This window comes from Sinocyclocheilus rhinocerous, unplaced genomic scaffold (genome assembly GCF_001515625.1).
Source record: "Sinocyclocheilus rhinocerous isolate Xijiao unplaced genomic scaffold, SAMN03320098_v1.1 scaffold418, whole genome shotgun sequence".
NCBI lineage: Eukaryota > Metazoa > Chordata > Actinopteri > Cypriniformes > Cyprinidae > Sinocyclocheilus > Sinocyclocheilus rhinocerous.
In genome coordinates, this window is record NW_015651146.1 from 497974 (window position 1) to 520691 (window position 22718).

The 22718-nt window shown below is 37.6% G+C and overlaps 1 protein-coding gene across 1 annotated transcript in view; it reads right to left on the bottom strand.

Moving 5' to 3' along the window:
- Positions 1–14667: 14667 nt before the first annotated feature.
- Positions 14668–22718, bottom strand: part of LOC107712658 (paired box protein Pax-7-like) — a 52917-nt gene continuing 44866 nt past the window's right edge. Inside the window, exons 7-8 of the mRNA XM_016517968.1 lie at positions 19213–19462; positions 14668–15194 (exon numbers count right to left, since the gene is read on the bottom strand). Coding sequence (XP_016373454.1) covers positions 15079–15194; positions 19213–19462 — 366 coding nt within the window. The 3' untranslated portion in view covers positions 14668–15078. The remainder of the gene's footprint in view (positions 15195–19212; positions 19463–22718) is intronic.

Consider the following 22718-nt stretch of genomic DNA (forward strand, 5'->3'; position numbering starts at 1 on the left):
GTAATATTTCTATGCAGAAATTGACTTTGGCATGCAAAAGACTGATAAATTCATAATTAATGGCATGGCTGGTTCAGTCGACAGAAATACGGGAGACACAGGCCTATAATAACTGCTGAAATGTTTGCGGGCAAATCTGAGGTCAGTCTGAACGCTCATGGTACGCACAGTGCGTACAGCCGTACACCTGCAGGCGCTGACTCGGACGGGTGTCGTGGTAATAAACACCGTAAACAGCAACCGTTCGCGTGTCAGCGCTTAATGCGCATATCCAATATGAAAAGCATTTTAGGAGGCCCTTGGCTTTTGGGGGCCCAAGGCGGTCGCCTACCTTTGCCTAATTGTCCGCCCCTGTGTGGGTATTGAGACTCGTACTCAAGTTTTGTCTTTGCTTGATGTGGTTTCAGGGTGTTCGTAATTAAGGCATGTCAAGTGAAGTAAACTTCACCAGATTGCCCCTTCCCAGTGAGTAGGGAACAGTAAAAAAAACTGTAGGAATCAAGGTTTTCTTTACAAATGTCACTTTAAAGGGTTTTTTTTTGCTTTAAACTCAGTGACTCTGTATGGAGTCAAGAACAATCAATAAGTCATCATTTGACTATACATAACCAGTACAAGACAGACAAGGGTTATTTTACTGAAAATGTCATTCGCGTGTCAGCGCTTAATGCGCATATCCAATATGAAAAGCATTTTAGGAGGCCCTTGGCTTTTGGGGGCCCAAGGCGGTCGCCTACCTTTGCCTAATTGTCCGCCCCTGTGTGGGTATTGAGACTCGTACTCAAGTTTTGTCTTTGCTTGATGTGGTTTCAGGGTGTTCGTAATTAAGGCATGTCAAGTGAAGTAAACTTCACCAGATTGCCCCTTCCCAGTGAGTAGGGAACAGTAAAAAAAACTGTAGGAATCAAGGTTTTCTTTACAAATGTCACTTTAAAGGGTTTTTTTTTGCTTTAAACTCAGTGACTCTGTATGGAGTCAAGAACAATCAATAAGTCATCATTTGACTATACATAACCAGTACAAGACAGACAAGGGTTATTTTACTGAAAATGTCATCTATTAAAATAAACAACAATCAGTTGAAAGTTATGCCTTTTCTCTTCAGCTCCAGCGAGTCTCATCCCTCCTATTTGATTGCAGTAAAAACCCTCTTTCCCTGTTAAGCACCCTAGTTTGCAGTCTCAGGAAGCTGCTTTGTAATGCCCCACTTATTAAAAAGCAATGCAGGGGTCCCTGAGGTGGCTCGTATGTTCTATACACACGGGCACAGAAATGGAGATGTTTGGTTTACGTGGTTCATATTAGCATGGATGGTGAACTAAGCTCCATAACGAAGCCTTAGAGTCTCTCTCAAACCGAGGGCCCCTTCTCAGTACTCAAATCACATGGGTCCTATCAGACATCACATCTCCTCTGAAATATATGATATAGATCTATGGACCCTCTCTGCAAGTGCAGGCTTAATGTTTAAGGTAAAGGCCACTCTTTACTTGAATTTCTCAATTTCCTAAATAAGCTATAAAGCCTCTGCTTTTTGATGGGACCTAGTATGATGATCATTAAGGTGTATAGATCTGCCCTATAAAAACATCTAAATACTTAAGATTAATTCAATGGGTCTCTCATTAAGTAACACTAGTAATTTTTTAACTACTTACAGGGATAGCCTAAAAATGAAAATCATTCATCACCCTCATATTGTTCTAAACCTATATACATTTCTTTCTTCTGCTGAACACAAAATATATTTTGAACGATGTTGATAATCAAACCATTCTGGTTCTTATATTGACATTTTTCCTATTCCTATCATATGTTTTTTGTCCATACAGTGGAAGTCAATGGGAACCGAAAAAGTTTAGTTACCAACATTCATCAAAATATCTTTTTTCTTTTTGTGTTCTATAAAAGAAAGTCAGTCTTACAGGTTTGGAATGACATGATGGTGAGTACTGATGACAAAATTTTCATTTTTGGGTGGACTAAGCATGAGTGTTAGTACAGATTACCAGAAAAATTAGCATATGGCAATCTAAGAAAGTGTCTAAACACCTTGGTCTTAATTTTGAACAGTGTATTGTTTTATCATTAGAAATCTAACACATTTTTGTCAAAACATATAACATGTCTAAAAAAAAAAAATGTGTAAATATATTTTGCTCACACCTTAAATACATGTGTACACATCTTAATCATTATTCCCGAAAAAAGTAAAAAAAAAAAAAAACATTCTTCCCTTAAAAAAATAAATAAATAAGTCATGTTTAATTTAGTGTGTTACTTGACATTTCTTTGTAATCATTTGTGAAAATTAATTTCTCATTCAAAATTGTTTTTTTCAGCGTTGTCATAAAAAAGGTCAAATTATCTGATTTCTTTTATATTTTAATTAATCATGACACACAGTCATGAGGATCCACAGGGCTGATTCTTTGATATTTGAATGTTTTTAAATACATTAATAGATAGGTCAAAACAAGCATCATGTCATATTCCCCACCAGCAGCGAAGGCAAATCCACCCACCTCACCTTTCCCAACAACAGCTCTCTCTCACGCTCTCACACTCGCATCCTCTCGCTGTGTTGTCTACTGGGGGCCAGCTGCCCTCTGATGACATCACACACCCTTCCAGCTGCAGTACTGATGGTGATAGGAACAGATGTTGGCTTTTGGGGGGCCTCCCCCGACAACCACAACTTTCTCTACCCACCTCCAGTTGCAGGGCCAAGAGTACTGTTGACATCTGCTCTCAGCATTTCACTCATAATAAAGCCTTTAGCCAGGACTAAATTTGTGGGAAACCACCCTCAAGCTTGCCACGTCCCATGCATTTCATTTTTGATGGCACTATAAAGTTAAGTTTGTTCTCATGATGTATCCCAAAATGCATTAAATAGTCAAGGCATTCAAACTGCCTAGAGTCGCATGGCTCAAACTGCTATTATATGTAAACTGAGCATATGAGTCTTATTATCCATATTAAGAGAACAGGAAAGGAGGATTTATTTGGGTTCCAAGGTTTGATGTTCTGTGTTTTATGACCTCTTTTGGGCAAACTAAAATTACATTAAACAAATGATAGCAGATGACAAAAATCACTGTGTTAGGTTGTCAGTAGAAGGGGAAAACTGGAAATGTTGTCCTGGGCACACTAAAGTTCTAAAAAATGTTCAAGGGGAGAGGGGGTACACCCATAAAATTGTCTTAAACTCTTAGAAAAAAGGTTAAAAAGTTGTCATTGGTGCAATACCCTTTTAAACGCTAATATGTGGTAAATAAGGTACAAAGGCATACCCTTTGAAAAGGTACCACCCCAGTGATAGATTTTGTGCCTTTTTTTCTGAGAATGTTCAGATTTTGGAAAGGGTCCCGATTTATTTATTTATTTTTGCTTGGATTGTAGAGGTTAAATAAATAAATAAATTTTTAGCAAGAGTCCTGGTCATTTTTAAAATAAAATAAAATAAAATAGGGAAAAGGGAGAGGGGAAAGTGAGGGTACAACTATAAAAATGTCCTGCAATTTTTATCATAATCACTGATCGGCACAACATCTGCTCTGGGCCTTATAATAGAATCCAATGAAGACATGAAACATGAGACAGTAAAACACATCATAACATGTTGATGATACATGTCATTCATTAAAAAAAATCTCTACTCATTAACATGTCATTCATAAAAAATCTCTGAATATTGAAACTGTGAAGACTGAGGGCCATCAGCAGGAGAACTGAGAATGTAGCTTCAGCCCGGGTGCTCGGGTACTCGTACCGACACATGGAAGGGCTGCAGCTGTTCGACCAATCTCTCTTTATGCATGTGGGAGAAAAAACGTTAAGCAGGAATGGGCATTCTCCCTACTTTTCTCATTACACAACTTTCCCCGTTCTGGCACAACATCACAACCTTCCCTCACACACATCTGTCGGCACAATGAGCTGTCTTTGGCCTAAAGGATGGGGGAGGACAGAATCTCAGCTGTTCTAGTTGTCAGAACCCTGGGAAAGTGTTCTCTCCACTCTTGCTCCCTCTTTCTTTCTTATGCCCTCTCTCCCTATCATTCTTTTTCCCCCTTCCCCCCACCCCATATTTGATGCCCTGAAACCTGAGGACTTGCCTCTGATCATAATTTTAAGTAACACCCAGTGAGGGAAAGGAGAGAGGTACCAAAGGGCTTAGAGGAACATTTATATTGAGGCACAAGTTCTGCTTTGAGTTGTGATGTTGATCCCACCTCAGTTTGAGCAAGCAGATCTTTTTGATGGTTGCTACAGCTAGCTACACATTTTGGCAGTGTTATCTTATGTAGCCTATACATTCAGCAAAACCACATGAAAGGGAGAGCTAGAGTTATACTTGAACTGTCTTGGTGTTAGAACACCAAAAAAGAAAAACCAGAGAGGAACAAAGAGAAGTTACATTTTAAACACATTATTGCCAGTTACTTGGTCTATTTTTGCTTCAAACAAAGCAGAATTAACTGTTCTCCACCTCTTCAAGCAACACACAGTGTTGTGTTTTTCAGTGAATCAGTTTTTGAATGAACTGGTTGAGTAAATGATTCAGTGACTCACTCAAAGGCCCTGTCCCAAAAGGCACACTTGACACATTACGGTCTTACAATGACTGCCGTGTGTGCATGTCCGTTAAGTCCACAAGAACGTAGGGTTGTCCCACGTGTCATCATTTTTGCTTTCAGAAGGGTGCTTGTGAGCACCCCCCTTGCGGCCGCTATGCGCCCTCAATGCGCACTTCTGACTTGTACCGACAGTCAAAGTGGCATTGCGTCACGAATGTGTGGATTTAGAGGAAGACTGCGAAGGTTTAGGGTGCGATTTAGGACAGGGACAAACTTGTTCTGTTTCTGAACGAAAGAGTGTTTGAAAAAATCAGTTGACTAAATGGTTCAAATGACTGTCAAGAAGTCAATTGTCACCATCTACTGGCGTATAGATGCTTGCAGAAAGAATAGGAGTGATGCAATACATTTCTTCTACATGTAGCTAATGTATATTATTAAAAAACATCTGAATTACTGTAGATTGCGAAATGTGAATGACATTTGTTGGAAAAGAGAGGTTAAAATAATGTTGAGCTTATTACAGACTTATATGTTTCATGACTATAGATCATTTTAATATATATTAAACATATTTGATGGTTGAAAGTGTTGTCAGCTGTTGTGCTGAACAGTTCAAATGTATCTCTCCTTTAAAATCATGTTGTAATATTTTTCATCAAAGAGCTGATGTCTGGATTAATGTCATTCTTTAAAAATAAGTACCTAAATCTCAGTCATCCCACTGTGTTCTGAAACATTTGACGGCATCATGTACAATCAGGTTGATCCGAGTTGCTCTAATCCCTCAAATTAAAATGTTCTCCCCTTCTGTGCGATTCTCAGATCAGTACCAAACGCCTGTGTGTGCAAATGTAATGAGGGAGGAGAATTCTATAACTGATATAAGGTTTTGTAATCCCACTCTCTTCTAGATGTTAAATTCATTTGTAATTGCCCTTTTCCCAAACACAGGTCTGTTGCAGACGTTCACTATTCCCCTGACTGCACACTGGGACAATAAGAGGGGGATTTCTTATTTTCATCCCAATGAGACTCCAGAGAGCATAATAGATTTAATACAGGTGCTGAGCATAGACGACAGACTGCAGCTGATTTGCCGTCTCAGGGATTAACATATTCTCAAAAAGTGAAGGACAGCCCCACAAGACATTCTGAATATGTTTTCATAATAAAAAGGCATTACTGCTAAAACAGCAGTAAGGGGATAGACAGAAAGAAACAGCCTACATAAACTCTAAACCATAGCCTAGGCCTACTACTCGTGCAGTGGTCTTGGCCTTACAAACACATAACCTTGGCTTGGAAATAACTATTTCAACAACAATACGTAATACAATACGTTTAGTCCGGCTATTGACCGATTTTTGACTCACGTCCGCGTGTACCCCCCCCACATTTGTGTCAACATCGCACAATCCAACTTTCGCGTTCGCGCGGAAAACAGCGCATGCGCGAATTAATTGAGCTGTAGAAAACCAAGGTCCACTAGGCAGCGCGCACGGCACCAGACGCTCATCCGCGCTCACGGTCAATGTAGCGAATGGCTTCTGTGCTCAACAACCATTAGCCAGTTTTTGATTACAAATGTTACAAATAATTTAAATTTATACATTAATTCATAATTTAACCTGTTTGAAAAAAAAAAACAACAGTATGTAAAAACAGTCATCCGAACGCTCTGAAATACCCGATTCTCATTGGTCAATCGCGACATTCAGCGGTCTGATATTTGCTACAATTCTCCATGGTAACATTGTAGACCGTTACAGGACCGCTATAGGCGCATAATAAAGAAAGATAGTAGCGCGCTGCATCCACAGATAATGAAGATTAAGCCTTTAAATGCTAAACAAGAAAGCCTTCAGTAGTATTTACATTTGTGTTACTTCATGTTCTTTACTTGTAAGCCTGTTCTTTATCTAATATTTACACAGTCAACGCTTGTGAGAACGTCACAACAATGTGGCTCAGCAAGAAATGTGGATATGAAGATCTATGCAGAATAAAACCATACTTAAGACTCTTCATCTCTGCAGACTTTACATGACGTATGGGACCTATTGTCGTAATTATTCTTCCTTCCATTCAAACTTGTCCTCCACAAAAGACAAACACACTCGTGCGGCTTGGAGAACTGTCGCTGCACGTATTGTAAATTGCACGAAGATGTGGCTGGCCTCAGTGTCCAAGAGCCTGTTGGTGCTACATACAATACTGTCCCTCCAGCCTGAATGCAAAGAAAGACAAGCCTCCGGTTAACAGAGAAAGATTCCTCGCACTGGCAGAGGCTTGCTGGCACAACACAAGCACCTTTTATTACCGTCATAATTAATGACCCGCAGTGTCGCAGATCTGAAAAGAAGAATCTTTCCTTTAAGGGAATTAAACGGAGCAAAATGACGGCCAAAAAAAGCTCAATTAATAACAAAGTGGGCACAGCTCTGGGATAACACAAACAAGGCAGAACATCAGTCAAACGCACAGACATGTTGGACAAATGCTTGATTCATTTCTGCAGCCCGATGGGACTACTGATTAAATTAGAAAGCTGGAGAAGCAACAATCAACATGCTGGAGGATAAACAATGCTAATGTGCTGCAGAGGGCAAAACAAAATGAAACACGGAAACATTCAGTGACATGTGACACAATTCCCGAGCCCCAGCTGGGTCAACGCTGAACATGTCATAAAAAATGAAACGTCCACCTCAATATATGTCACAGCCAGGCTGCAAAAAGTAAACGGATCCCACGAGGTGTGAAGAAGAACATGACGCACGAAAGATAATGGACAAATCGGTGCGAGTATTTCTCACTTTTCAATATGTGTATGTCCAACATAGTTTGCTGCTTCATGAGACGTATGTGTACTTTTCTTTGTGAAAGACAAAACAAAAAACGGCGAAGTGTTCCCTTTTAGGAAACAAATTAGTTACCTTCAATTTCATAGGTCAATGCAACAATCAACTTAAAATTACATTGTAAAAAAAAAAAGGTTTTGTCGAGAAACCTAAAAATGTAACTCGTTTTATTCAAAAGTCAAAATATTATTTAATGTCAAAATTGTCTAACTTTAATTAATAGAAAAAGCACCTTAACAAAGCAACTGCAAATTTTCACTTTTTACAGTGTATATTTATTGTTAACATTTAAATTATAAAGTCATTTTTACTTGCATGCATATTTATGAGTGGATGGTGACATTGTACTGCAGTTCCTAGGAAGCTGATTTTTGAAGAACTCAGGCTTATCGAGCGAAAAGCAATTCTGTCTCCTCTCCCCCTCTTGTGTCAAGTTTGCAAAGTCCAATTTTCACATAATATGAAGGTCATGACTGAATCTGCACTGGTCTTGGTAGGACATAATGGCAACAGAACTGTAAATTGTTTTTGGGGGAGGGTTGGTTAAGATGAGGGAAATTACCATTCAGCACTGGCAACACAGTCAGGGACACTGACAAATAGAATAAATTTTCCATCTCAGTGTGTCACATTAGATTTTTCGGAGGTGCACAGTGGCAGGTACTTGTGATTAGTAACACTTTAACAATGAACTTTTTAGTTTATCCATCTTCTAACTCAGGAATGCAAAAAGATCCACCTGCATGATGTGAATTGAGGAGAGGAGAAATAATTGTGTTTCTGAGATTTTTTTTTTTCAACTTTTAGCAACTTTTGTTGTTTAATGTTTTATGTTAATCACAATTGTGTTTATTACATCATGCAAGTAAGGCTCATTATATTTTCTGCTTTTTCTTCTATATATTTACTTACTATTTTACATCTATGTTAGGTTTACAATAATATATAATACACTTTTTCTTTTTTTTCCACATTCACGTCTAAGTATAAAAAAAAATTTAATTTCCACAGGAGATCATCAAAAACGTGGCTCAGTTGAAATTGAAGGTCACAAAGCCCTGTTTTTAATACCTTGTTTCTGATATGCCGCAGTGCTGTGTTCTCCTTTGGTCTCTTTTGCCTTCTGGTCCTTGAGTTGAGGTGGTTAGAGGTTATAAGCCTCCAGCAGGAGGACGTCCAGCTGGGGTTAGGAGACTGCCGCCTGAGCAGGCCAGAGCCCAGAGCTGCCGCCTCAAACAACTTCAATGTTAATTTCCTTTTCATCTTGTGTGTGAAATTGCTGCTGGTGTGGCACTGACCTCCAGCATTATGAGGTCAAGTGTTGAAATCTGATGTGCGCCTCTCAGGCAGACAGTGTGCTGAGATAGATAGAGGAGTGGGAGGGCAGGTATAAGGAAGGGAACGTCTTTACAAGTTCTCTCCTAGCATTGTTAAGGGCTTCACTAGGCATGAAGCAAGCCGTCACATGTGTGCTGAGAGGAAGAGAGAACGCACACCCACAAGACCCTCCATCATTCCATCTAGACAACTGCAGCTCTTCTGCTTTTCCAATATTCAGAACTGTGTGAGAAGCAAAGCTATCTGGGAAAGGTCAGCAAGGCCATATGTTGTTTGTGAAGTGGTTTTGTAATATATGTTTCAATTTGCTTAAAGAAGAAATACTATCATACAGTACAGCAGGGCACTCATTTTGTTTTGGGGTGATCACTAATATGTCTATTTGTGTTTATCAGCCTATTATAATATTTTATATTATATTTTACATTATAATATACATATAAATTTAATAAATAGGTAAATATATTCAAATATAAAACCCTATACTAATCTCAGAATCCTAACATCTATGATTATGCTTATCAACCTACATTACATTATTAAAATGTTTCTATTTATAAGCATTTTTATATGTATATATAATGTTTAAGAAATATAATATAATTAATATAATATAATAATCTGTTTCTGGTTAATAATAATGTTTAAGTAATAGTGTTTCCTGAGCTTAATGTCTATTTATCTTTTCATGTTTTTTCTAATCAAACTACATATAACAAGGTAAATAATATAATATAATACCCAATAATACTGTATAATATAATATAATACCCAATAATTCTACATTTTATGATAGAAATTTTGTTTTCTGAGCCTATATTTAAAATATTTGCATATAGCTACCACCTGGTCATTGGCATGCATCTCTCCCATCATCCTCAGAGGCTGCGCTCACCTCTGAATTACATGCCTCGTTCTTTTGTAGCACTTGCAATTCACCATAACTTTCCAAACGAAATGTACAAGTTAACATCTTTTCTTCTAAAGATATTCCTAATCATAAATAAATGCAATCTCTGGCAAAGAACAGGGGGTGCAGAGAGGAGGGAGAGAGAGAAACATCTGAGTAGATAACCATTAGATATGATTCCCATGATAAGACTCAGTAATTTGGCTTTTAGAGATAACTCCAGGGGCTGTCAGGCTGAACGGCAGCAATTTGCTGTTTGTTTTATTTTTTCCCCTATGCCTTTTTTACACATTTTTATCTTGCCCGTTGAAGGGCTTTTCATCTTAGATGATTTCCACTCTCTTTTTTTCCTCTGTGTTTGCCCCAGAAGGTGAGATCAGAAGGCGGCAGACTGGCATGTTTTAAAGCTATGGACAAAATACAAATATTTGAGAATGTATTTCATGGTAATTATGTCAGTTTTTCTGTGCACTGAGGTGCTGCCTGTATGCCTTAATTTGTATAGAAATTGTAATCATTTGTTCATTTCAAGGTGAAAATTGCATTTTTTTAATTTAAATTGTATGCTGCGTGATAGGCTATTATCTAGAAAAAAAATTGTCTTTGTGTATTAGAGTCTATACCCAGGCGTCACGCTTTGTTAAGAGCTGACTGCTTTCAAAAAGAGGGTTTATGTATGCATCTCCCCACAGAATGCAGCAGCGCGTGCTCATTATTTTCAGTCTGTAGTATTTCGCCTCCATTTTGGATTATTACTATGAATAAATCCTCAAGCTAACTGTAGATTTCGCGAGCAACCTGTAAACAGGCCCCGCGATTTATCTCTTGGATTTATATCTGCATGTTCACCTTGAAATCCCGCCTTTTTTGCTCACTGAGGTGAGATGGCACGGAAGACGGAGAGAAATAGACGGCGCTCGACATTAAAGAGAGATACGAATGAGACATATTGGTAGGTAGGAATAAAAATGTTGACTGCACCGAGAATTTTTTATTTTTCAATAGGGTGTATTGAGAGTCTTTTAGACCGAGCGGGGTTAAAACGACTCCCAGCTCTCTCACAGCTTAATTTTGCAGTGATGCTGGAGTGTGGAGATTAGAGTCTGGGGGCAAGGAGGGGCACACCGAGGCTTGGTTGAGGGATGCCAGGGTTAGCTACTATGGGGGACTATAATCTTGTATTAGGTGCCTGGATATAGCAAATGAAAGACTGGGTTTCAAAAAGGGAAACTTCGTGTGAATTGCGAGGAGAAATAAAATTGTCTTACCCTATTGACATCTGTAGCCTACAAAAAAAAAAAATCCATTTTAGAAGAGTATAATGCTTCGTAGAAGCAGAATATGTCGAACAATGGAGTCTGTCAAAGGGATACATTCTTCTCTCTGTAACAATCTTCTGCTAAGCGCTCTACTTACCGATCCAGGTTATTAGGCAATCATGCGATCTGTCGGTGTAAGCTGATTGTAGGAATGTGGAATCCCTTCGGTGAAGATCAGACACCCGGGCTCAGGTACATAATGTATCCTGGAATAATTATGGGATTTAAGGAGATGTTAGGCTTTGTAAGTGCTTTCTTTGTTACGTTTTCGAGAGGTTGACACCGCAGAGTTTCTAAAACATAATAATAACAGCCAAAGGAGGGGGGAGAGGGGTGTCGTGGTGAATTCTTCAGACATGTTTTAATCAGTCTGTACCTCGTAGCATGTTCCTACCTCAAAATAACAACTTGTGAGTGACCCAAAATACTCATTATCATGAAAGCACCACGTCCCAGAAATTCTTTAAAACTCCCCCACTGGAAAGTCAGTTCTTTGATCTTATTGATGGTATTGGCTATTTATTCACCTATTTATTTAGTCTTTTTGAACGATATATTCATTTAATTTAGTTATCCGATTTATCAGTTTATGTTCATAATAATATTTGGAAAATAATCGCACGTGATTCAGCTGTCCTCGATGTAATGTGATGTCATAAAATGTCATTTTAAACATTTCCAATATTACTTAATCTCATATTTTATTACTTTAATTCGTTTAATAAATAATATAATAATATAATATCATATAATATAATATAATGTTATTGATAAATTATATTATTAATAAAAATATAATATTTAATATAATATACTCGATTATTTATTAATAAAAATTTATATTATATTAAATATATATAAATTGTCATGTAGGCATGTGTCTACACACACACACACACATTCATGACCAATTTCAGACATCAAATACTGATTAGATTATCTGCAAAAATATCAATATAATATGTAATAGAGTATAAAATATAGTCAAAATATAATAAATGTCTTAAGTGTTTAATTCTTTCTTTCCATTTTTCAGTCTTTGTATCACATACACAAATTTCCCTAAATGTATTTTATATAATAATAAATATAGCTAAATAAGTAATAAATAATATAATAAAAACAGTTTGGCATCTATAACTGTCAAAGGACAAATAACTGTCATGACCATCCAAAAAGCAAATTTGACTCTTTATGAGGTCATCCCAGCAGCTGCTCCCCTAACAGTAATATTGGAAATATCTGAAAGGATATTTTATGACATCACACTGAGGACAGCTGAATCATAAAGAGGATTCCTCAGTGCAAAATCACATGCAGAAACATTCCCTCACTGTGTGAATGCGTTAAATGAACCCAGATGGCAACACTAAAACTTGTTTATAATGTATATTACTTTAAAGATCTTAATTAAACACTGAGAGTTTATAATCCATCATCAGAGAGGTGTTCGTTCTGATGGGAGGTGCAACGCACGCCTGCATCTTGGGCCGTTAATACCATTACACATTGGCTGGTATTCAGTGCCCAGCCTTCAGTGACCCCATAAGAAACGCAGTAAATTCCCTCAGGCCCTGCAGCTCTTCTGTGAATACAGTGCTCTGAGAGTCTCCGTTGTGACACTGTCTGCAACACTTCACTCTATTCACTTCCAGGGAAACTCAATTACTGGAAACTGATATTTTTAGTATCTTAAATCACCACAACTGTCATGATGCTCTTGACTTCAAAGTGGCTATAAAAATACAGCATTGTTAAGATGGGGATTAAATCATGATTATAGTTGACAGCAACATCAAAGCAATGAAAAGAGTGTATATGATAAATGCCAATAGATTTTCATGTTTGAAGTATTACAGAAAATGAGCATTTCAGATTAAAAAGCTCTTCATAAATTTAGTACTAGATTGTAAAGCAGGCCTACATGATACTTCTGGCCATATATCATTACTGAGTCAACTATTAAATGCGTAATAAAATGTTTTAGTTTTTAAATAGAAGACATATATATGCCCCATGAGCATATTTGACTATTGCATGATCCATATAGTGGGTGTTGAGAAAAAAGAAGCAATCTGGGTTTCTTTGTCCACTTTTTTGAGCTTTAATCCATAACAGATATGCCAGTGCTACAGTAAAGACACCAACAGGCTGAAGGTAGTAAATGCCAATACAAGTTCCCACTACGCTAGTATTTCATACAGCTGAATAAATTATGCCATGATAATATACACACATGCTGAACGGAAATATATCAAAGAAAATTACATATGCGCAAAAAAAGGTAAACAATGAAAGAATAAAGAGCAACTGAGGTTGAAAAGATATTTGGGAAAGGTGTATCGCCCCATCGGATAGTGCTTCAAATATCCCAAAGGTAGATTAATGCTTGCAGTAGAAATGAGTGCAACACACTAAAAACATGATTTTTTTTTTCACATTTCTTTTTTGTCTTTTTTTTATTAACTACAAAATATTGTAAGCGTTAAAATGGAAATGTCCTCAGTCATTTGTTGGCACATGGTCACGTGTTTACATTTCAGTTATTGTCCTGAATATATATGGCATTTTAGGGCACATCTAGTGACACTGGAGCACAGTTTAGATTCAGTTCATCTTAGCCACCGAAATAGTCTCTGAAGTTAAAAACACAGCTGATAATAGGTGGAATAAGGAGCCATGGTGGCAAATATTAAATGTAAACACAGAATCCATAAATGTGGTCATATATTCCATCTCTCAATGTAATATTTTGAAGATTTTTTTTTCTTCAAGACAATTATTCAGAGACCATCCCACTTTTTACCTATATAAAATGGCATAATTTCCAGTAAAAGTCGACTTCTCTCTACAAACTGCGAAAAATCAGATACAGTTTCAGTTCAGTTCATTTTACAGTGACCACAGAAACTAATTTTCTTATGAATAAAAAAGTGCTACCAATTTACATTTAGACATTTAGCAATTTAGTACATCCTCTTCCTAATTGCTGAAACATTAATTCACAAATTACCCTTCAGCCATTCATTGGCTAATATCTGATTGTTTTTAAGTTCTTGGATAAATGATAAGCTATATCTATACTTTCCATGAATAGCAGAGAAGCGTATGGGAAAGTATATCAAAAGCCATAACATGCTAAAATTGGCATTTGCCCATAAGGGCTCATTATAATGGTAATTATAGTGACCACAGAGATGATTAAGTATGTGTTCATTGCAAAAAGTACTAGAATGAAAAGAATGTATTTTTGTCATTTGGTCATCATATTTCAGAACAGTGTATGTTTTTAAGACAAAATCATCATAAATAACACTGATATCCCTAAGACACTTTCCACCCATAGAGAGCATATCAAGGCTCCACCAACCCAGATGCCCCACTGACCAGCCCAGGTTTTGTGGAATGTCAGGTTTAAGATTTAAATGAGTAAATTGTATGCATTGTAGCTTTGCAAACAACCTGCCACAATGTCATGTAAATCCATTAGAAATGTAATGTTACAAAGCAAGGCCTTGTGGTTAAAATAGAAACAGGAACTAAACATGAGAAAAATAAAAATGAAACATGTAAACAAAGAGTAATTACAATAAGTAAATGCAACAGCAATAGGAACAACCACATTTATAATAACAAATATAATTATAATACCATCATTTTCTATAAACAACATGGTCCGAACCGTTTGGAATGGGCAAGCGGCTGCAGCTGTAGCCTATGTGTGCTAACACTGGATGCCGAAGGGCAGGGCTTTAGTGATTTGGGCTCAGACAATTGATGCTCATTTTCCCTCTGCTTCTTTCTGAAGCCCTGAAAGGGTCTCTTTGTTGTGAAATAGAGAAAGGATCAGGACGAGTAAGGAGATGCGGCACAATAGTGTCTGTTTTTTATGTGGAATGGCTTTTGTATTCACGCTGCTATAGGTAGAAAATCTAAGACTGCCCATGATTTTGTACTTCTCTTGGTCTTGTTCATTCCTAGTCAGATGGTCCATATATGGGCGCTGCAGAAAGAATGGAGGGATGCTGGTGAAACACATGGTTGGATGTTCAGTTTGAAATCCATCAATACGCCTGTCCCGTCTCCACCTGTAGCAGTCCGAGCACAGCCGAGTGCTCTCCGAGCTTCATCCTTCTCTGCGTGGACAAGCTCACATTCTTAGCCAGGTAATCCACCGCAGCTACACACAAAGATGAAAACAATCAATTAATTTCTCAGTGATACCAAAATAATATGCAACAGTGACAATTTTTGCCTAGATCTGTGAAGTACATGCAATCCATACACAGTTACCTGAATACACCTGTTCAACGATGAACAAGCTAGAATTTTTTTTCTTGGTCTCATTAAAAAACTAAAATACTTAAAAATATATATTGTTTGGCATAAGGTAAAATTTTGTGGCACAATAAAATGTAAAATAAAAAAGGTCTTGGTGTAACAGACTGGTCTAAGTAAAAGTTGTAAAAATGCTGTTTGGCATAATCTATCTAAAATTAATATCTAAATATACTGTCATAGCTTTTTAAAAATATGCAATGAAAAAATAAAATAAATATAAATAAAAAGAATCTTTGTCTGCCTAATGAAATCAGTGTGGCATAACCAACATAATTTTTTTTCATAAATATATATATATATATATACAGTATATATATGTATTTTTTTTTAATTTTTTTTTTAGAAATATAGTTGTTTTTTTTAACACTGATTAGGTTCAGGAAAATATTTTATACATTTTAACTTTAAGGTTACACCACTTGATAGTTTTTAGAGCCTTTCAATCGAAATTAAAATGTATGAAATCAACATGAATACAAAGGTTATAGTTCTACAATTTCATTTTACGCAGCTTATTTGTAATTTTTTTTTCATAAATATATATATATATATATATACAGTATATATGTATTTTTTTTTAATTTTTTTTTTAGAAATATAGTTGTTTTTTTTAACACTGATTAGGTTCAGGAAAATATTTTATACATTTTAACTTTAAGGTTACACCACTTGATAGTTTTTAGAGCCTTTCAATCGAAATTAAAATGTATGAAATCAACATGAATACAAAGGTTATAGTTCTACAATTTCATTTTACGCAGCTTATTTGTAATTGATCCATCTAAGCAATTTTTTGAAAATTATGATTAAGTTTGGGGAAATATTTTATTACTTTTAACTTCATGATTAAACCAGTTGACATTGTTCTTAAATCAAAATAAACAAAAACTGTTGAAGTGTTTTAAAAATTTTTTTTATAAAAACCAAAACACATACAAAGGTGACTTTTCTATATTTTCATCTTGAACATTCTTATTTGTCATTGATCCATATAAGCATATAAACTATGGGTTTAGTTTCAGAGCAGACACTTCACATCATTGTGAGCTTTCACAAACACACTTCTGATTCCAGAGACACAGAGCACCTGTTCCCCACTGTCACTCATTCCTGTCATAGCGAGTATTCCTCAGCACATTTCTCATTATGTCTGTCATCCCTCTTCTCAGAATTCCACACTTCCCATCATATAACATTATATTGTGATACACCAGTCTATTACATCCATCTTTCTTAAAAAAAAAAAGCCACCCAAATTGCCATAAAATTTAAACAAAACAAAAAACAAAACAAAAAGCCTTTTTCAAGTTCTTTTGAACGCAATTGGTTGGGGGAGAAAAGTTGGTGAAGCTAAAACTTTTTCAGCTCTACTGAGTAGATTTAGATAATGAGTCCACTTGATTTTCTACGCCTGTGAAAACTGTTACTGTTGATCGAGATATGTATCTGTACGGCTGTGCAAAATGCAATAGAGAGAGGGGAGAGACGGCTGAAAGAGTAGCGAGATTCCCACCAGATAGGTGTAGCACACAAAACGGTGTGACTAACATAGCACCTGAGGGCACGGCTCGCATTGGATTGATCTGGAGTCTGGCTTCGCTGGGAGATCTTTATCAGGAGCACGTGTCGACTCTATCCCGCAGGCTAATCCAGGGTCAGAGGGCACCCAGAGTCCCGCTTGCAACCCAGGACCTCAGCATTGATCTGCCTCCCATCTCACACTGTTTCAATTTAAATACATGAGCTAAAGGCATTAAGGGCATTGGATTGGTGGAAAAAGACAGTGAATCGTGTTTGGGGTTGCGAGGACAAACCAAGGACAGGATGGAAGTGGTGCGGCACAAAAAACTGGGGAAGCTCCAATTAACCCCTCTAGCCACTTCCCTTTTCAAAACAGAAAAGGCCTCCCTCGCTGAGTCCAACTGGAATCGGTTTACTTATTAAGTTAGCACTGTGCTAGCTGTAACCTTCAGGTAATTATTTGCATAGATGTTTCCCACCCCCATCCTCAAAGCCGAAATGCAAAAAAATGGAAGTGAAAACAGTCAAGCGGAGGAGGTTAAACCTGAGGGCTTTGCATTTCGAAACTGACAGGATTGAGTTTTTGCTACATGAGTGTTTTTGGAGTTGGCATTGCGACCACAGCCACTCCTTTTCCGACAAGCAGTAAACACAGTGATCATTTGATCAAAATGTCAACAGTAATGACAAAATGCATCACGACGGAGACGTCTATGATTAATGGATATAAAAAAGGCGAGCATTAGCGCGCTGGCATTAGCTGCTGGCATGTCAAGAGCCTCTGATGTTGTTTAGTCGGAGGCCCTTTGATTACTGCAGTCGAGGAGGTGTTATTTGAACCTCTCCTTCCTTTATTCATCATTAGCGGAAGTGTTGAGGCGGGGCAGAGCGAGGGTGTGTGCGGACGGTGCCAGACATCTGTCAGTGTGACAGTAAGCGCAGCACGTTAGCGTCTGTAAGCAAGAGCAAAAAGGAAGCTGTCAGGGAATGGTGGCACGTACGGTAGCAGCCGCATACCTGTGGGTGGGCTAGCTGTCTGTACAGGAGACACTGGTGCTGACAGCTCGCAGAGAGAGTAATCACAGCTCACTTAACCTCTCTCCCTCAGGAAGCCTTTCTCTCCTGTCAGCCCCGTTTACTCCTTAAATCCCGCTCAGAATGAATCTCTGCCTTCCCTAAGAGGAGCACCGAATCTGCTCTCTGACACTCACGGTCACACTGAACACACGCAAACACACGCACCTCTACAAAGTGCGCCCTTAAGCTGTCTCCCGAATTTCAATGAAATATTAGACAGGTGGGCTAAATCAGTAATTTCGCACCCCAGGGAGTACTTAAAAGAAATAGTTCCCTCAAACATTAAGATTCGGTACTAAACTCAACTAAAATAACTGAATGTAAATGAACTGAATTGTAAATCATTTAATGAATAACCAGGTACTCTTTTCCATATGACAGAAAGCAACACCACAAAATACTTGATATTTTTGTGTAATTGCTTGAGAAATTTACTAGCAATTTCTAAATAAAAATAGTTTTTCTACACCTTATTTTTTGTGCCAGTTGAGTTGAACTCACTGAACTCACTTGAACTCAAAATTCAGGTCAGTTTTGTGTACTATCTCATTTGATTCAAAAGATCTGTTATTTTTCTCATGAACCCCCAATAATCTGTAGTGCATGATTTAATTTGACTTAAATTTCAGTTTCTCACACAGAGCTATCATATGGCTTTAAAATATGGGATATAGTGCATTTTAGTGCATAAGATGTATTGACCACTGTTATGGTGCTTTTTTTAGAGAAAGAGATTTTGGAGCTTTACAGCTCCTGTCTTTTATTACATGGAGAAAAAAAAGTGGCCAGGATATTCAACTTAAAATTCTCCTTTTGCATTTCATAGAAGAAATACGGGTTGGAACAACACATGGATTAAATGGATGAAATAAGTGTCCTTTTTAAATTATCTCTTTAAGAAGGTCCTGGTTCTTAAATAAAAATCACAGTTGTTGAAGGAACAAATTAAATAAGAAATATTAAATTATTATTATTTTTATATTTCTTATTTTAAACATTTTAAGTCATTTTGAGATTCCCCCTTAAAAAGAAGTTTGCTGCGGCCCTCTGGTTGAGAACCACTGCAGTATAAAATAAAAAGTGTCAATATTAGGGTAACTTACAGTTACATTTTTACATTTACTCATTTAGCAGATGCGTTTATCTAAAGCGACTTACTCATGAGGAATACAATTTGAGTCCTACCGATGGGTATGTAGGGGGAAATGTGACAAAAATGTTTTTTTTTCACTATAAGTAAAGAGGAGAGAGGCACTTACTCTGGCCGTACTGACTGTACTGGTAGCCCGCAGTGACGGGGTCCACGCTGTAGCTGGTGGTGCTATACGTAGAGGGGCAGTAGGACTGGGAGGAGGGCAGGCTGTCAGCAGTCTTGATAGGCTCGGAGCGATGGCTGCAGCTGGCTGAGATTGGGTTGGAGGCCTCCAGGCTGCTGTGCAAGGGGGAGATGGAGAACTCATGCTGGGGCTGAGGGGCCACGGCGCTAGGGTTGCTGAGGATGCTCATCACCTGGTGGGTAGAAAGGAACGAGAGTCAGGATCAGTAAAAAGATATGGAAACCACAGTAAATTGGTTTCCCAATTCATTGTTGGTCACTGCATGTCACGCGAAGTTCAAGGCCTCATCCTTTATAGGGGTTAAACATCTTCACAACGACCCCTTTCCTGCATCCCAAGGGAGCATTTACTAGGCTGAAAACAGTGTCAGTGTCATAACAAGCTCCCAGGGAGAATTTAATCTGGAGCCTTCAGCCGTCCCAGAGTCTCAACCCTCATGAATGATTAAAATAATAAACACTCATATTAGATGCCCCCAGAGATTAGACACTCTACAAGGTCTGTCCTTGTTTTGTTTAATATTGTTTACAGCAAATGTAACCCAGTAAACTCTGGAAAAACAATAATAGTAATATTTTAATATATGTGACCCTGGACCACAAAACCAGTCTTAAGTCGCTGGGGTATATTTGTAGCAATAGCCAAAAATACATTGTATGGGTCAGAATTATTGATTTTTCTTTTATGCCAAAAATCATTAGGATATTATGTAAAGATCATGTTCCATGAAGATGTTTTGTAAATGTCCTACTGTACATATATTAAAACTTAATTTTTGATTAGTAATATGCATTGAACTTCATTTGGACAACTTTAAAGGAGATTTTCTCAGTATTTTTATTTTTTTAGCACCGTCAGATTCCAGATATTCAAATAGTTGTATCTCGGCCAAATATTGTCCTATCCTAACAAACCATACATCAATGGAAAGCTTATTTATTCAGCTTAAAAGATGCATAAATCTCAATTTCGAAAAATTGACCCTTATGACTGGTTTTGTGGTCCAGGGTCACATATACACAAATCAAAAATAAAGCAAAAACCATAATAAAATGAAGCAAAAAAATTACATTTATTTCTGTGATGCAAAGCTGAATTTTCAGCAGCCATTACTCCAGTCTTCAGTGTCAGATGATCCTTCAAAAATCATTCTAATTTGCTGATTTTTCAAATTTTCTGATCAATGTTGGAGACGGTTGTGCTGCTTAATGATAAACACAATAAAAATATTCCATTGACAAATATTATTTAGTTTTTCTTTATTTTCTGCACCCATAACATTTTAAATCTGTACATAAAGCCATTTGAAAGTCATGCTGTTGATTACCACAGAATGCAAAAAAAAAACTAATTTAAAATATATTATTTAGATATATGTACACATATAAATACCCATTAACAAAAAAAAAAAATACTCATAATAATAACTGAACCATTGTATATGTGATAGGTTAAAGTCAGAGTCATTCAAAGCTTTTTCAAAACCAATGTGAAGCAGCCGGATAGAAGGGGTGGAGGCAGAGAAAAAAAAAAGGGTCAGAGACACTGAATGCAGAGGTTGCTCTGCCTGCCACATGCTCCCCATCCGCAGACTGAAACAAAGCATCCTCCTGAACATCAGGTTCACGTTGTGGCTCACTACGCCCCGCTGCCCTTTGGCCGTCTCAGGACCCAACCTGCTAAACCAATTAGCCCATCACAGAGCTGCTGTGAGCAAAATCAAGCCCACATGCACCACTCAAAACAACATCCATGGGCTATTTGTTGAAGTCTGATACAACCCAGGAGATGACCGAGGACTTCAGAATGATCAGCTGCACGTTGGGAAATAAATCAACATATTACAACAAGGCATTGGCCCACCAGTGTGCATACATTCTTAGATGCATGGCCTAAACAGATAAGTGAATTTAGACTAATATCCTCCCGAAGCTTCCAGGAAAATATGCAGCACTTGAAACATATTAAATACATAAAAGGGCACTTGAAATGGAGCATGTTGGACTATACGAGTGCGGAAAGTCCCTCTTCTCATGTGATATATGATATGAGCAGGCCAAGCAGACTTCCTGTGATGAAGGTGGTAGAGAGAGAGAGGGAAATGTGTTAATTTATGGGGCAGCACACAGCAGGCTTTCACGCCGCTGAGCGCTGGTATATGACCCTGGACACGGGGCGATGAGTCAGGGGCAAACCGCCTGCCCGACAGGGGGCTGAATGGGCAGCTGGAGGAGAGACAGACTTAACAGGCGCTTAATTGAGGTTTGATTATATTCAGCTCTAGCCGTTAAATTAAATGCCCCTCACAGGACTGTATGTGGCACTATTATGTTGAATGCGTGGTATGCTGTTTTAAAGTCAGCATGAAGTGAACTTCATCTATTTTTTAAATGCACATTATTGATCTTATTGTAAACAATTGACATGTATATATTTCATTACATTTTTTGACCCCATAATTCTGATGACGTGTGATGGACTTCTCCAATCACTTTGTTTGTATAAACCCTGTCCCTTTCTAACAATACACTGCAAGCTGCCATTCAGATTTGCCTCCATCCAATCAACAACTCATGTACAGACCCAAGTCAACACCTTACATTTTTTCTTTTTTTAAGAATTATTTTATACTCGGATGTGTCACAATACGGAAATGTCGCTACTTCCATTTTATCGCGACTTCAAATAACAGAACATTAAAGACGACAACATTTTGAAATGACATTTAGTCATGAGGCAAACACTGATGTCTGACCTGCACCATATGCAACATATATTCACAATACATATTGTTTCAAAGCAGCGTTACAGAAAATGCTTGTTTCAATGTTACAATTGGGAAGACTTATATTATCAGCCACAGAGGAGTGTATCAAAGTAATGTCCATATGGCAGAAATATAATACAAGTTACATGGTTAGCTGTATCATGTATATAGTTAAGCAGACAAAACAAATGTTTTAGGCAGCAATCGTAATGATTACAATATAAGGATAATATTTGACAGTTTTGTATGTCAATCCAAAGCTGGCATCACCTGAAGTCTTCACATTATTGGATAGATATAGATATAGCCATATGTACCTTTTTGATGTTCCAAAAATGACAAACACCATAAAAGTGTCCATACGACCAACCTGGTCTCATAAGTACCTCTCTCTGGGTACTTTTCTGCAACACCGTTATTACGTAGGCCTACCTTACTGCACGTTTCGCCGCAGTTTCAAAGACAAATGTCCACTGAATGGCGCTAAAACACGGGTTCAATAGGTGAACCCTGGCACGGTTTTATTATGTTGATATAGGTACGTATTGCTGTGTTTTTATTACGTTGCTTCAGGTATGCATTGTGGCGGTTCAGAATTCAAATATCCGGGGACTGTCGCTAAAAGTTAATGCTCTATCGTGTTGGAAATATGCCCTACACC